This window comes from Orycteropus afer, unplaced genomic scaffold (genome assembly GCF_000298275.1).
Source record: "Orycteropus afer afer isolate SDZICR_OR568_19922 unplaced genomic scaffold, OryAfe1.0 scaffold00071, whole genome shotgun sequence".
NCBI classification, from domain to species: Eukaryota; Metazoa; Chordata; class Mammalia; order Tubulidentata; family Orycteropodidae; genus Orycteropus; species Orycteropus afer.
In genome coordinates this window covers 1,073,027-1,090,362 of record NW_006921658.1, presented here as the reverse complement: position 1 = coordinate 1,090,362, position 17,336 = coordinate 1,073,027, and the positions used below count along the sequence as shown (strand labels likewise).

Genomic DNA, 17,336 nt, shown 5'->3' with positions numbered 1-17,336 from the left:
GTCCAGTTGTGAGGATTTTTGTTTTCTTTATGTTGAGATGTAATCCATACTGCAGACTGTATTCTTCAACTTTCATCCATCAACTGCTCATATGCAAATTCAACTTGAAGTTAAAGACAATTAAAACAAGTCCAAGAGAGCTTAGGATAGGTTTAGTTTCCAAACTTTTAGTTATTTGAATGAAACATATATACTGAATTATGGCTGGCAAAGAACACTGAATATACTATGGACTGCCAGAAGAATGAATAATTCTGTCTTGGAAGAAGTAAAGCCAGAATGCTCCTTAGAAGTGAGGATGGTAAGACTGTATATATTTATACTTATGCATATATAGATGTATGCATGTATATATATATATTCTGAAATATGTGGAGTTCTGAGATAGAATTTCCCATTTCTAGTTTGATCATACCTTTCACATCTTCATCCTCAATTGTTGTATTTGAACTCTCAGTTGATTCCTGTTGAGAAGAAAACACATTTAAGTTGAAAACAATGAAGAGTTTGGTTTCTTCTTCTTAAAATAAATAAAAATATAGTTACTGATGTACATATCATGCAAAATTCTGAAGCAGGCTTTGTGCATATGCTAACATGCAAATGAACAAATACATTACGTGGCTTAAACAGAAATGAAATGTCAAAATGGTGCACACATTGCAAAAGGAGTACTCTGGTTGCCTAATCTCTAAAGCCATATGATTCTAGGCAATTTGTAGAAGCAGCAGAAGAATGCAATTTATTTTAAAAACTGTAGGAACGTGTTTATGTTAGTGTGCCTGTAAGATGTGTTTTTCTGTATATTTATGAGAAACTGAATATATTAACTTAATGAATATTCATTACTCATTGCAGTCAAGTCAATTCTGACTTGTAGAGACCCTCTAGGGCAGATTAGAACTGCTCCATAGGGTTTCCAAAGCTATAAATCTTTACAGAAGCAGACTGCCCCATGTTTCTCCTGTGGAGCTACAGGTGAGTTTGACTGTCACCTTTTAGTTAGCAGTCGAGTGCTTAACTACTCTTAACTTAATGAATAAAAACCTTAAAATGAAGACTTTTCATTTGTAACTAATTATCAGTGTACCTTCTTTGTGTAAGGCACTACATCAAGCACTGCATTTGCAGACTCTTCTATTCCTTTGTAGAGTAAAAAGGCATTTCACTACATCATTTGATGAAGACTCTAAGGTTATTAAGCTGAGCTATGCTAACAGCATTTTTAAGAATTTTCACATTTGTGATTAGCACAACAGACTTATGATGAACAATTTACTTTTATTACTTTAGATTTTTCATTCATTTCTAAATTAGAAACTGGTTGTCACTGATAAGAACCTGCTGCCATAATGCAAAGACAAAGCTATTTCTTTGTAGAACTACAAATGAAAGTGAAATTAGTAAGCACACTTAAAAGGATATTATGACTGCCAATAATATGTTTCTTAAAATGGTTTGATGAATTTTCCCATTAATAATGTACTAATAAAATATTTTCTGGCAAAGAAATACAGTAATACTCATAAGACATAATTTTCTACTTTTTGGAATGATTAAAAGTTAGAGTTCAATGATGAAAACCAGATTTTGGGAAATGATGCAAACATGTCAATGTCCTTTTTGAGATTCAATAGTCAAAAAAAGAGATTAATTTTAACAAATATTATATATAATATTTAAAGTGATAAAATTCATTCCATTGCTGTCAAGTGAATTCTGACTCATAGCAACCCTACAGGACAGAGCAGAACTGCTTCAGAGGGTTTTCAAGGCTGTAAATCTTTACCGAAGCAGAGTGCCACATATTTCTTCCATGGGGTAGGTAGTGGGTGCTATCTGCCAACCTTTTAGTTAGCAGCAGAGTGCCACCAGGGATTATTTTAAACTAAAAGGGCAAACTAATTAAAGATGTATCCAGAGTCTCCATACACACAAAAACCAAAGAAAAGTACTCATGCATTTCTTATTGTGATCCAGTGTTCAAATATAAACTCAAGATGAAGGTAAATCCATGCACTCTAAAAATAAATTCATGTAAGCAAGAAACATCATGCAGTAACTCTTACAACTGATATATCTAGAACTATCGAAGTATCCACTCCAGCTGTTATGCTTGGTCTTTCATTTGCTAATGGTACTTAAAAATTTTGTTTCATATGTGATGGTCCTGACTACCTCAAGTCTTTTAGGGACTTAGAACATTTTAAGTGTCATGGCTATAAAATAAATAAACCTTAATGAACTTAACACTTTATGTTTTTTACTTTAACAATTTTAATATTGATTAACCTAATGTTAAACCAGAGAAACTTTTTTTCCTAAGATTTGAACATATTTGATAAGAGTAAGGAGAAAATACCCATGACTACACTTAATATTTGATAAAAACCTGATGAAGTACTTCATTCCTTTTAGAGCTATAATGTATGAGAAAAAATAAACTGGAAACATACAGTAAGAAAATGTCTTTTTTCATCCAATAGACATGTATGCAGGTACAATTATTTAACTACATGCTGTGCGATATATAGGGAATATTACACTCTTTATTCAGCATTACTCATTACAGTATTAGTTACTGAAAAGCATATAATTCAACATAAACAAACATTTCACAAGAAGTACAACTCTCTGATTCTCCTTGAAGTCATGTCAAATAACAACGTCAACAACAGAGAATTAAGAACAAAACAAAACAAAACTCTATGACAACAAAACTGAAAAGAACTCAAAAGCAATACTGAATTTAAACAAATACCTATGAACCAAGTTGACTGTTTTGAAGACAGTGGAATGATATAGTAAGAAATTCTAACATTGCATGCAGAATACATCTATAGTACAATGCACAAACATGGGTTTAAAAAAAAAAAAAAGACCAGAGAGAATCACTTAAGATACACAGTCATCTTGATATAAAGATTTTGTTAATGTTTAACCTAATTTTCCAACTTTCTTGACTAATGATACCATTCATTTGTTTTTCAAGATGTCATTCATCTTCATTTCAAAAGAAGTATGTGTAATAGTTCTAGATAAAGTAGGCCCCAAAGAAAGTGCCATAGAAAGAGAGTAAGGATTTTCTTTCCTATTTTTAGATAATGAATTAATTTTGCTTTGAATATTTGATGAGATGTGTAATCTTGTGAAAGCAGATGATGTTGATTCTTTCTGAATACCTTGTTTCCATCAGGGTTGTGGATTACAGTAGTTTGGGGCTCCTGAGTGAGAACAAAATGGAGAAAGAAACAGTTTGCATTGGTAAGTACATTCATACTAGTGTGAGGGAAAGAGCAGACTGAGCCAGTTAACACACTGAATAGTGACAAGAGCTAAAGCGATGTTAACTGCTATCAGAGCTTACAGATGGCAAGGTCTCTGATGAAAGATCTCCCAGAAAAGCCCATGAGACAGGCCACATCCCTACTCAGCAGCAGCATGCAAAAGACCTTATTCTTGATCAGCATACAGACAAGGCTTTGAAGTCTAGAGACCTAAAGAGGCACTCTCAGTTTCACAAAGTCCTATGACAGATACTGAGTTTTTCCTTCTTTAATGGGTGGACTTTTAAGGTCTCTTCCATAGAAAACTGTACTGGAGATAGAACTAGAGATAGGAAACTGGAGGTAGACTCTTTGAGAAGACTTCAAATTCTTTGTGAAGATATGTTTCAACTATATTGATTGTGGCATCATCATCATAATTAATACACAGCTGAACGTTCTGGGAAAAATCTAGAACCACTGGACCACCAAAAAAAAAAAAAAAAAGGCTATTTTAAGGAATGCATTTCAAAAGACTGTAAGAAAGTCCAAGGAACATTTAAAAAGTCCTATAACAAATGATAAAACTATTATACTTTGAAAAATATTGCTGTTGAATCCTGTGTTAATTCATATTTAAAGGAAAATTTCTGCTTTGTGAACTATACACACAGAAAATTTGGCTAAAAGTCATGTTTTTCCATGAAGAAAATATTACATTTTCTATTGTTTTCTACCTGGTAACTGCAGAAATATTCTCAAGTGGGAAATAACACTCAAACAACTGATGTAAAAAATGATTCAGAGTGCACATATCAATGACATTCTTGGCACTTTCATTACATGATTTCTTGGTGACTGGGAGTTACTGCAACCATTGGGAGTTCTCTCCCATATGCACTCTCCACCTCTGGGATCTTCCTTCTACCACAGTTTATGCTGTGCTACTCAGAAATCTATTTACTGCTTTCTTCTTTCTTTCCTGGGATACAGTTGTGATCAACATTGCTCTTTACTAGTAGATAATCTTCTGGCCACAATGACATGTCCTTCCTTAAAATGTTTTTAAGTCAAGCCCCTCCCATGTTAAATAATCCCCTAACATTTTTGATTCTCCTAACTGTACTAAGAAAAGTCAAATAATCAGAAACATTTCTCCAAATCATAAATCAATATATGGAATAGATTTTGGGAGATATTATAGAACTTAGAGTAATAATGGTAATATTCAAATTTTGAATTTTAACATAACACTGTCTCAAAGTGTTAAACTGATTTAGTTCATTTTATTTAGATCTTATTTGAACGGAAAAAAAAAAAAAACTTAGGTTCTATTGAAAATTCAAAGCTTTATGCTATGAAAATTATTTCCTTCAATTAAAGTGAAACAGTGATAAATTAATTTAAAACATAACTAACAAACAGGTTTAAATTATCCAGTGCCTCTTTATCTCAGAAAGTGAGGTCTTACAAAGCCCTGTTGACTTAAGAGAGAAATGGAAACTCTGAATAAGGTCGACTTTTATTGTTGTCTAGCAATAATCACATTAGCTCTCCTTGATGTCAACAATTGCGTCATGAAGAGAAGAAACCACTGTTTGCATAAGCTAGAGCTATCATCAGGAGAAGAGCTAAGAGCAACCAAAGCACATTCTACTGTATATCTAAGGCAGCATGCAAACAATTTCAACTACACAGACCACAACTATCAGTAAAATGCTCAACAATGAAATGAGAGAATCTTATGTTAGAAACACCCTGCTTGATAACTAACATAAACAAAAGAAAAACAGAAATAACTTTTTCATGTCTCAGAAAGCAAAAGACAAAAACCCCAACTATATATATATATATATATATATATATATATACACACACACACACACACACAAACACATACACACACACACATCTATATAGTGAAAGCAAATGAGAAAAACAACATAAAACAGTAAAAAAGTTAAGAAGGGTTACAAAGAGTCCAGGTATACCAGCGCTGGGGAAGGAATATTTTCTTTGGGGCTGGTTACCACGTTGGCTTTGTTGTTTATCTGTAGGTATGCAGAAAATAGAAACAGAGATGCCTTAAACCCCTTGGTAGCTGATGTCTCTATATGTACCCTGTCTATGTGAAGATACAGACATGAAAATAAAGAGCCATGGAAGATGAACATGAAAGACACTGTGATGAGTTACAGGAATGGTGATCACATCTAGTTTCCGATAGTCACACAGAGTCTAGGATGGTATCAGTGATGGCAGAATGATACAACAGACTTGGCTGCTTTGGCTGTGCCATCTTAGCAAACAGACAAAGAGCTGCTCCAATGGAATTCAAATCAAGTTTCAGAGTATGAAATGAATATAAACATTTTCATACTCTTCAAGTTGGATTCTGTTTCCTAGCTTCCAATTGTTCACTGTCATGAATACATTCCTTTATTCATCTTATTCTTGAGCCTAAAGTCACATATCAGCCGTCTTTCTCTGGGGATCCATCATCACTTTGATTATTAGCTATTCAATTAAAAACTTAGATCTTCTGATGAAATGCAGGCTTTATAATTATTTTTTTTAATGGTATGTCTGGGTCTCCTTTAAAAAATACATCCTAATATATAAATGGGCAAATTAAAGTCTTTACTATATTCTGAATTTAAGAGGACTTTATTTTTTCACAATTGTTTTAGCGGAAAATACCAAATTTTCTGTAAAAGTGTTACGGCTATTACTGAATAGCACAGTTGGTAACATCATTTCCTTGCTTTAGTATAATTGAGTTTGGCCTTAAAGAAAAGATCTAATGTATAAACAACTCAGAGGGTCAGTAAGTGCCATAATGTGCCCACAGAAAAAACTCATTGTAGACAAGTGGCAACTTGAAGATACAATTGACACTGGGCACTGAAGAATCAATGACTAAGAAAATAATAACATTCTTTTAAACTCATGCATGATAATTTATGTTCTAGCTACCAAACAGAAATATAAATTGGCATTCATTTTCTAGCACTATATTATCCACATTATTATTATCTAAAGTAATACATCTCTATCACTTTAATATAAATGTACTTAAGAACTTAAAGAGAATAACATACTACATAAAATAACTAGATATCAGATGAGTACTCATGAGTGATACACTAATTTAATTGACTAGGCTTTTCTTTTATATTTTACACCTATAGATCCTACTGAAACTAGCACTGATAGGAAGTCTGAAGGTGATACAAATTAATGTAGGTATATTTGTGTGATTTGTAGATATTCCAAAACAACTAAGACCCACTGCCATCAAGTTGATTCTAACTCATAGTGACCATATAGGACAGTGTACAACTGCCTCTCATCTTTCTCCCATGGAGCAGCTTGAAGGTTCCAACCACTGACCTTTTGGTTAGCAGCCAATGCTTCTAACCACCGCATCATGAGAGCTATAATGCTGTGCTCTGTGATATACAGATAGGAACTTTTTGGAGCCCTTTACTGGACAACTCTTAAATGTTAAATCCTAAATTGATATTTTGTAGACAGTTTGTTTAAAAATTTTCTTTAAATCAAAGTGCACAGAATTCAACATAAATGTTGTGCAACAGCTAAAAAGAATAAGAGATAATGAAGTTTATTAGAGAGAGATCAAAATTAAGTACTTAAGTTAGTATAGAATACATGAGAAAATGGGAAGGATGTAGACACAAATAATTTCCTATTCAGTAAGAGTGCTTGGCAAAACACAGCTGATTTCTTAGCAAATTATCTTTTTTTTTATGACTAAAACACTATATGCATTTATATGCTATATGCAGTTTATATCGGTGAATACAAAGAATCAAAGAAGTATTTTGAGATACTTTTATTTCTGTTTTGAGATAAGAGACCAGATTTTTTATAGGATTGTGATTGCCAAGAACTGCTTTATTTTAGTGAAAACGGTCCCAGTTGTACACCTATGCACACAAAGCTATCTGCACATGTGCACACACACACACACTAACACACCCCACTATATACATTCACACGCAAATGCACAGCACATACACCATCATCCTTTCCAAATGAAGACCATTCTCTCTGGATGAGCCATCCTCTATCATCAGGTATGAGAAATATGATTTAAATGAGTATGTGGCTCAACTACCATTTTCAGTCATGTTCAAATGTACAGTTAACTTTTTGTTAATGTAAAGATTAGCTTAAAAAAAAAAAACCACAATCTCACTGCCGTCGAGTCAGATCTAACTTATAGTGACCCCTCCTTGGGTTTCCGAGGTGGTATCACTACAGAAGTAGATTGCCCAACCTTCCTTCCAAGGAGTGGCTGGTGGGTTTAAACCACGAGGCTTCTGGTTAGTAGTCAAATGCCTTACACACTATGCCAGAGCTCCCAAAATAAGTTTAATGCCCCTTTTTTTTTTTTTTGGTAATATGGGGAATGTTTTGAAGGTAGTTTATAATATTAATTATTTGAAAAACAGAAGAATTTCTATAGAAGAATTTCTAAATAAAAGAGTAGAAGAACTTCTTAAGTACAGGACAAATATCAGGCATGGGTTCAACCCTAGGTCTTTTAAACATTTAAGAACCCTGGCATTTTTGTCTGTGAATGTAATTTTTTATACTATTGAAGCAGCATATTTTCTCTTTAAAAAAAATGAATCAAATAAAATACTTACATGATGAATTTTTTTATGAGGCAAGGGAAAGATACTCATTTCTCATTTTGAGGTTAATAAATATTTCTCCTCTAAAGGTGTTTAACTGGGGTGAGTTGACTGTAAGATCATTTTCACACTATTTTTAAATCTGTAAGGGTATCACAGTATATCTGAACTAAGAATAATTTCTGTTTTAGCTATCATGATCACCATTTTAAAAATAATTATATAGTGTTTCTTTACTTATCAGTAAACAGAGAGATTAGTTATGTCATGGTCCCTTTACTTTCAAAGAAAATTTTGTCCTTGTAAAAGATTAAATCTGTTGATAGCACATGGATAACGACATACTTTTTACACGTTAAAAAAAAAAATCAAGTTCAAAGAAGAATAATAAAAAGCAGAAGTGGGGTAGTATGTTTTGGTACTTGATTAACACTGACCTTTAACGGTCCTATACTTTTTTCCTCCACTTACACTAATTTAAGTAAGTAAGATCTTTTATTCTTAAGTGTGAATTTTCATAGCAGGATAAATCTGGCAGATAGAGATCCTCACCATCATCTGAACACTCGAACTGGACTTCCTTTTCTGAATTGACCAATCAAAGAGAAAGGAAAAGAAAAAAAAAAAAAAAATGACCGGTTGAATTTATAGTATCAAAGCATGGAGTACAGAATAATTTTGTATTTAAGGAGAAGCTATAAATTGCTTAGGAGAAAAAAAAAATCTGGAAATTTTTTTATATATAAGGATAGTGGTGCAGATAAATAGCTCAATAGGAACTGTGACTCTGTATCACTGAATGGTACAGAAAATCACCGGAGAATAAAACATTTGGAAAATTTAAATTACCACATTTCAACTAAAGTATTACTGGGAAAAGGGAGACATTACTTGTCATTATTGAAATCTAAACTGAATAAACTAAGCAGGAAGAACATAAAAATCACAGGCTGAGAAAAACAATTTATAAAAGGCAAAAGACATTCTAATGGGGATCACAAATGCATAGCCACCATAGCTCTGGAAATTCTCAAATTGCACACAGATATGTTGTGAAGAAATGACTGGGTATGAACATAAGAAATGACAAATGATTTTCTGTTATACTTTCAATATAAACTGACCACCTGATTTGGGGCTAAGTTCAAATATTAGAATATTAACTGATTCTCAAGAATGTTAGAAGTGTTGATGAGGAATGTATGCATCTGCCATTGGAAGAGAAAGAAAAGGATTAAAGAAATAAAACATTTAGGTGAGACTCTGCAAAGATAACACACATAATGTAAATAGAATATAACATTTGATCAAAGGTAAATTCCCAAGAAACCAAATAGAATCAAAGAAAAATATGTTGTAGTATTATTAAGTGGTATTTTTTAATGGTTTGGAAATCCAAGAAAGTCAAAATATCCTGCATGATCTTTCTTGGAATATTTTTCCAGTATTTGTTCAGTTCATTTACCTTGAATATGTCTCAATACCTTATGATAGAAATATAAGAATCATAAGACCCTGATAAATACTGCCCAGGCAGAGAAACTCAGTAATTTGAAATATGACTCCAGACTTGACTTGATTTTTTTTTTTTTTTTTAAGGCTATACATTTTAATGTCCTTCAGGACACAGTATAATTATCTGGAAAAGGATTTGGTTTTCACAGATTTTTAGGTCACTACGATAGTTTCAGGCTATAGTAAAACAGGGAAGATTTAGATTAAATTCCTACAGCAATTCTATATATGAGTATTATTTTTCATGACTATTTAATGTAATCAAATAGGAAAAAAATATATTTTCTTCATATAAATCTTAGTCATCTTTGTATATTAAATCATTTCATAATTCAGCCTATATTCTCTATCAGTAGTGATAAAAAGTACAAGTTTCAATTACTAAGAACTTATATTTAACATTTAAAAATTATCCAGCATCTGAAAGTCAGAAACAGTTTAGAAGCACCTGTTTAACCAACTTACCTTTACTCCATCTGGTTTCTTCAACAAACTCTTGGCTGCTGCAAAATGATAGTGAAATCAGTTTAGTGTGTTATTCATAGAAACTCCCAGCCAGGCAACAAAACAGGCTATTGTTTCTTTCTACCATCTCTGCAGAGTTATGGCCAACATACGCCAAGTTATCAAGGTCACACTGATGAGCACGAGCTTACAGAACATTGAAACACAGTATCACTTTTCTTGGTTTTGCCAAGTTAAATTTAGAACTAAATTTTCATTTAGTTCATCATATACAATTGAACATTTGCCAGTTGGACTTTATTTTACTCGTAGTAGAAAAGGATACTGGAACTTTAACTGGACTATGGTTTTGTAATCCAGAAAGTTGATTTCAGTCTTCAGACATCAGCTGACAAACTGTATTACATGTTCATTCACACCACAAGTATGGTGACCATGTCAGTTATGCCATCTAAGCCCCACCTTTTATTTAGTTTATTTTTTTATTGTGATTGCGTGAACATTTACAGAGCAAATGGATTTTCCAAACGGCAGTTTGTACACATTTTGTTTCACCTTCTAGAATTTTAAAACTCATTTATAAAATTTTGCTCTGCTTAATTAACATCTTAATTATATTTCTGAAATCATACAATTCCTTTTTTTACAAAAAATATTAATAATTGTATTATAAATGAAATAGTATTTTGTATTACTGACCTAGAACAATTTTTAAAAATACTTAGCATATGACCTTTCAAAAATGGCAGTGTACATTTTTATACTTCAAAATCAGATATCAAAGGCTTCACAAACAAAAGCCTTACATATTGAAAACTTTAAAATAATAAAACTTGAGACAAGATAGAAAAGAAAATAAAATCTTCAGATGAGTCAATATATTCAGAGAAATCCTAAAGCATATGGTTTTATATTAAGCTTTATTTTTCTTGAAGGAGCAGCCTTTATCATTCCTTGTTATTGAACTTGAGTATATTAAAAAGTCAGTATTTCAAAAAATATACTTATGAATGGGTACATACACAGTGAATAGATAATATAATTGTCAATAATTAGTAAACAAAGTGTAGAAAATTATGGATATGCATGACAAAGTACACACTTATGCTTCCATCTAAGGTTAATTATATATATATATACACATATATATATATGTATATGTGTGTGTGTGTGTGTATATATATACACACACACACACACACACACATGAGACTAGAATTTGGCATTTGAAATGGAAATATGTAGTTATAATAGAATTGCATGAACATGTAATTTCCTGACATCCATCTGATTTGGGACATTATTTGGTATTACTCTGATATAATTTTTCATTTATTTAACAGATAAAAAAACTGTTAATTTTATTTAGTCTTTAGGAAAAAAGCTATTAATTTATTATTCATTAAGATTTTAAGATATAGTTGCTGCAGATACAGTACTAGTTCCTAGAGCTAAAAAAGCAATATTAAATTAATCCTGTGGCAGTTAATAGGTTAGAAAGCAAACTTAGAATAACTGGAATTGCAATAGCAAGCGAAGAGAAGACAATGATTCAGGGTAAGCAGGGATTTGGCCTGAGAGATGCAGAAATGTCCCTTTTGATTACTATTCACCTTACCTCACAAGAAATACATTCCACATAAAGGGAGAAAAGAAAAAAAAAATAAAAAACAACTTTATAACCATATATTTGTGGACAAATTACTTTAAAGAGCATGTCTGGCAATGAAACAGAATGAACAAAATACTCAAAAGTAAAATGCAGTCTCAAGTACAGGATGTAAACTGGTTGTAACATTAATTCTGTTGAAGAGATGGATTTAAAAAAGAGTTTGATTTTCATGCTAAAATATTCAGAAACGATATAAAATCCACAGATTAGTCATGAGTTTTTAGTTTACATGATGATGAAAAATAAAATGTGAAGTAAACACAAAGCTTCTGTACATGGGTGCACATATTAATAAAGGCCCAGTTTATGCACAAGTGTATTTAACACTTTTAACAAAAACGTACTCTTAATTGTGAAGATTAATTTGTTACTAACAATATATGTCATATAAATCATTATTCCTTTTAGTGACTCAGTAATTATCGGGCCATAGTGAAATATTAATTTATTTCAATACAGTATTTATTAGTTAACATTTAATGAGATGGCATTGAACTCACCCATACAAATGTCAACAATATTAATCAACTGTATATAAAACAGGTAACTAGACAAAGGCAGCAACAAAGTTTTATTACACCAAACACATTAGACAAAATACATACAACCAACCAACACAGTCGCTCAATTTGTAATATTAATCATTGTGTTATTCTTGTTGTTTAATAGCTCAGTGGAGGCCTACGTAAGGCCTCCTATGGTTTCACATTATCTATAACTAAAGACAAGGTTGAGAAAGAAAGGTGAAACATTTAATAAAACTGTAAATAACTAGAAATTGGTTTACAAGTTGGAAGAACATCTGACAATGATGCAACGGATCATTACCTGATATTACTATGATACCCAGGCTAAGTAGGGACCAGTAAGTAAAATAACAAAGTGAGCAAATAGGTGGATAACTTAATGTTGCAGATCACTATTTACAAAACTAACTTAAAGTGGTACTATTCTTGGCAATAACAATTTGACTATTGTTTCAAGTATAAATGGCTAAACAAAAAGTTTAATGAGCACAGCTTTCTCACTGCTTTAGTCACCTGTCATATGTAAGACTGATTAGCATTTCCCAAACTTTGAGTTTTTGAAAGCTCACCCGTTAAGATATTCAATCAGATAGGGCTCAAAAACCCTAATAATTTCTAGAAATGACATATACTTTTGTTCCCATTTTGGAGTCACTCTCATAACAAAGGGTTTGGCTTCTTTAGCTCACTATTTAACAAGTTTTTTTTTTTAAAAAACCATGGAATCATTTTGAGGAATGTTTATTACCCCATAATATTACTGTGTGGCAGGTTCTGTGTAAATTTTTGCGTGAGATACCTTGAAAGTTGTAACAGTTTTCATAGCACACCAAGATACTGTAGAAAGAACTTAACCATAAGAGGAATGGGTATCTCAATAAGAGTTTTCTAAAATCTTGTTTATTAGGATTCCCTTTGAGAATAAGACAAAAACAGAATTCGTAGTTATTACCTTATGAAATATGAATGAATTAATTCTAGGTTCAAAATGTTGAGCTTCAAAATGAGGGACTACGTATTTGCACACCTTACACAAACCTAAGTAGTGATGACAGATGGGCTACAAGTCCTGTACTGGCACTGACTTTGGTGGAGGCTGCCTGGGGTGCTCTCATGAGAACAGTAATTAAACGAGGCTCTGAGGCGAAAGCACGCAGGTGGTTACTAATGGTAGCTACGGGTGTGGAAAGAATCCTTGCTACACATTTGCCATCACTGAATGAAAGTGTTATTCTTTATTGTTATATATATATATATTTTTTTTTTAAATTAAAAAAAAAAAAAAAGATAGCGAGGGCAGAGGATGAGGATAGAGATCTTAACGCATGTACCTGAAAAATTCCTTGTAGCCAGCATAGTTGTCAAGATGGCACCCTGTCAAAGGTGTGAGAAAAAAAAAAATTAATGTCACCTCTGAGAATCTTTGACCTAGCAAATATATATATAGTCTTTTATTACAAATATTCTCCTAGTCTTACTTTAAAAGGAGTTCTGGTGGCATAGTGTCTAAGGCATTTGACTGCTAACCAGAAGGTAGGTGGTTCAAACCTAAGAGCCACTCTGCAGAAGAAAGACTGGACAATCTACTTCTTTAAAGATTTACCACCTAGGAAGTCTTACTTTTAGGTAAGTTTTTTGTTTATTTGTTTTTCTTTCTTAGTTTCTTGAGACTCTCAGGCTTATGTCTCTCATAATGCCTGGATCGCCCTAATGTTTGTGGCCAGATTGATTATCAAAGTGCATGGATGTATCCCACTGAAGGGAGGAATCACAGCACACATTGCCACAACAATCTTAGCTTTCTCATTAGAGGTTTAATTCCACTGTATTTTCAATTTCACCCAGGATCCAGAAAACAAATAATAGGAGTATTGACATCTACACATTTAAAAGCATTTGCTAAAACTCATTTTTATCACACAGTATCTCACTTCTCTCTTAGCAAATCTACTTCCCTACAAAAATGTACAATTTCTTACTTTTAGCTTTCTTCTAGCATTAAATTTCTTCAAGCAGTCTACAGTCTCCTGTCTGTGCATCATGGAAGCAACAGTAGAACGTTGCTGGAAGAAAAGAGGGGAAAAAAATAACTTCATTGAGCATACTTATAACATCCAAAAGATGACAGTAACTTCAATCTCATCAGATCTTTATTAATGGTATCTGCACCTACATGGTCAACTTACAAGTGTTAAAACTGCAAAAGTTAATCAACAAGGAAAACAATAATTTTTGCCACGACAATTTATGACAAAGAAGCAAAATTTAGTTTATAGAAATACATGTAATTTCCTTACTTATATTTAGTGTCTTTAATCACATTTTTATTAGACTGCCTTTTGTTTCCTTTAGCACCATATTTGTTGCTACTACCTGGGACATTCATCCCTAAAAGTTTAGGAACATTCTAGATTTTTCCTCAATTTCACAGTATTTTTCTCAGCACTTCTAAAGTATATTTGACTACAGTGGTCATTCTTTTATGCTACTAAAACTCTATTTTCTGCTTCCAAACCTAACATTTGCCCTTGAAGTTGCACGAGAGATAATTGAACTTTGTCTAATTCTTTCTTCTGGAATATGTTTACTTTTTTTGGTGTCATTTTCTTAACTTCTGTTCATGAATACTGTGAATAACTGGAATGGGAAATGCTGATTCCGCACATTATAAGAGCAGTCTCTTTTTTAGCAACCTATGTAGACTGGACTTTACTACCTCAAATAACATTTTCACCCTTACAAAACTTTTGTTATGTAACTTCCATCACACACTTATTCATTCTGTAAAATTATTTTAAATCCATGAACAAAAATTCTAAAGCAGAGTTTATAGCTCGTTTTAGCTCTTGAAGTCTTTGATGAACTGTCACTTACACAGATCCATGGATGTTTCAGTGCCTCTGAGGCTGTGATACGCTTGGCAGGATTGATAGTAAGCATTTTATTGATGAGGTCTTTGGCTTCAGGAGTCACCGTGTCCCACTCCGGTGATGGAAACTTTGAAAATATAAATTTATAAAGGGTTTAAAAAGTAGATACACTCAGTAAAACTGAGTGGAAGCAAAAATATTAATCATTTAAGTAGTATATTTATTCACACATTTATTTTTGGTATAAGTTAAATTACATAGAAATATAGAGAAACCAATAGAGATATGACCCCCAAATATATCTATACAAATATATTAAAGAAGAGTAATTGAAAAGAGACAAACCGATGTACTAAATTGTATAATACATGTAGTAGATAGATTTTAAAATTTAGAAAAATAATTTAATCTTCTATTCCTCTCAAAGTATTTTTACTTTGATCTCAATATAAAATTTTATGTAATACTTTTCATAATTATTTGCAAAAATCATTTAAAACTGAGAAGGTATCATATGTACCAATGTCATTATGCAAAGTTCAACATGAGGGATTATATACTTCTATAACTCCTGTGTAATAATAGCAGAGGTAATAAATTAGCATCACTTCCTGTCTCCAAACTGATATTAGTTGTGGCTACTTGGAATGATGTAGTGAGAGGAAATCTGAGGCTACAGTAACCTCAGCAGGATTCCATGTTAACTCTTTCAGAAGAAGGATAATCTATCTAAATACAAATTTCACCAAAGGAAAGTTCATGAACATAAGCAACTTTTACAACTTCTATTAGTAATTCATTTTTATATTAATATTTCATTAATTATTGAGTACAGATACAATGTTTCAAACATATATAATAGAATTATTAAGTTCTTCAAGTTAATTTTTTTGGTTAATATAATTCTTTAACCTCACTTTCATATAATTAGCATATTAAGTAAAAATACTACTCTTGATGGGTTAAGAGAAATTTATACTGCATTTGTTGCTAAACAATGGAGAGAATATGAGGTTCTTTTCCTAAATCTGTAAATTTTTATAGACAAGACTGAAAAAGAAAGCCACAAAACCATTGTCACTGCATCGTGAAATTCAATTAGTCCCCTTTTGTTGTTTGTGCTTTTGTATGCCGTCAAGTGGGCCCCGACATTTTTAAATGGCTGATTAAAACAAGACAAAACAACAAAGATTATGTGACAGAAATTGTGTATGTCCTCAAAGCCTAATATAGTTACTATCTGGTTAATTAACACAGAACTTTGGCAACCCATCTCTATGTGCAGGCCCTGAAAGAGTAAAATTTTTAAGGTTAGAATATAAAATTTAGTTATGTATGATACATAGGTCAAAGCAACACATTCTTGGTATGTAATTTTAAAATGTTTGATAGGCATTTGGGAACATAATTCAACTAAAAAGCAATAATCAATCCCAAAGCAGAAATAATTTCTTTATATGTTTGAAAATATACTAAGATTTGAAAATTTTGGCAAGCAAAGTCCTACAAAATGCTTCTCTTATAATTTTAAGAGACAGTGAGGTAATAAGGAAATGTAAATTGAATATATATGATGTATTTCTTACACTTTATTTCCCTTTTAATGGGCTTGAACATGGCAACAATTGTGAGGATGGCATAGGACTAAGTGGTGTTTCATTCTGCTGTACATTGGGTCACTACGAACTGGAAGCAACTCAATGGCACCTAACAACCTAAGAACAGTATTTCTCTTTTTCTAAGAGAGGAAAATTATAAGGAGAATTAGTGAAAATTACAGTTAAAATAGCCAAGTAGAAAAAAATCCATCTCTTGGTTAATACATGGAAAGCAAACCCTCATCTAAAATTACTACATACATCATAAGCTCCAGCTTTGATCTGCTGATAGAGTCTGTGTTGGTCTTCATCCCAAAAGGGTGGATATCCCACCAGCAGAATATAGAGAATAACACCTGGAGGAAATTAGCATGGGAAGATAATGTAAGTCATATAGACAACAATAATTGTGGTTTATGAACAATGATATAAGCTGCATACATTAAAACAGAAAACTGGATTGCTGGAAACTTCAGAGACATATTATGAACCGCTCTAAAGCATTCAGTAGAGGGTGACTACTTTTCCTCCCATGTTCAAGACCTCTGATAATAGGTGGCAAGCAGTATAACACAGACTGAATAATTCAAAAGAGGCTTTGTTGTTGTTGTTGTTGTTATGTGCCGTCGAGTCAAACCCGACTCATAGCGACCCCTCCTTGGATTTCCGAGGCAGTATCACTACGGAAGTAGGATTGCCCAACCTTCCTTCCGAGGAGTGGCTGGTGGGTTTGAACCGCCAGCCGTCTGGTTAGCAGGC

At 32.5% G+C, this 17,336-nt stretch overlaps 1 protein-coding gene across 1 annotated transcript in view; it reads right to left on the bottom strand.

Annotated features, from left to right (window-relative positions):
* The window catches only part of CAMK2D (calcium/calmodulin dependent protein kinase II delta), a 521,252-nt gene that overhangs the window by 56,909 nt on the left and 447,007 nt on the right, over positions 1 to 17,336 (bottom strand). The window contains exons 9-17 of the mRNA XM_042780929.1: positions 16,839 to 16,933; positions 14,984 to 15,106; positions 14,089 to 14,172; positions 13,441 to 13,483; positions 9,911 to 9,948; positions 8,483 to 8,515; positions 5,258 to 5,317; positions 3,183 to 3,224; positions 416 to 464 (exon numbers count right to left, since the gene is read on the bottom strand). Coding sequence (XP_042636863.1) covers positions 416 to 464; positions 3,183 to 3,224; positions 5,258 to 5,317; positions 8,483 to 8,515; positions 9,911 to 9,948; positions 13,441 to 13,483; positions 14,089 to 14,172; positions 14,984 to 15,106; positions 16,839 to 16,933 — 567 coding nt within the window. The remainder of the gene's footprint in view (positions 1 to 415; positions 465 to 3,182; positions 3,225 to 5,257; positions 5,318 to 8,482; positions 8,516 to 9,910; positions 9,949 to 13,440; positions 13,484 to 14,088; positions 14,173 to 14,983; positions 15,107 to 16,838; positions 16,934 to 17,336) is intronic.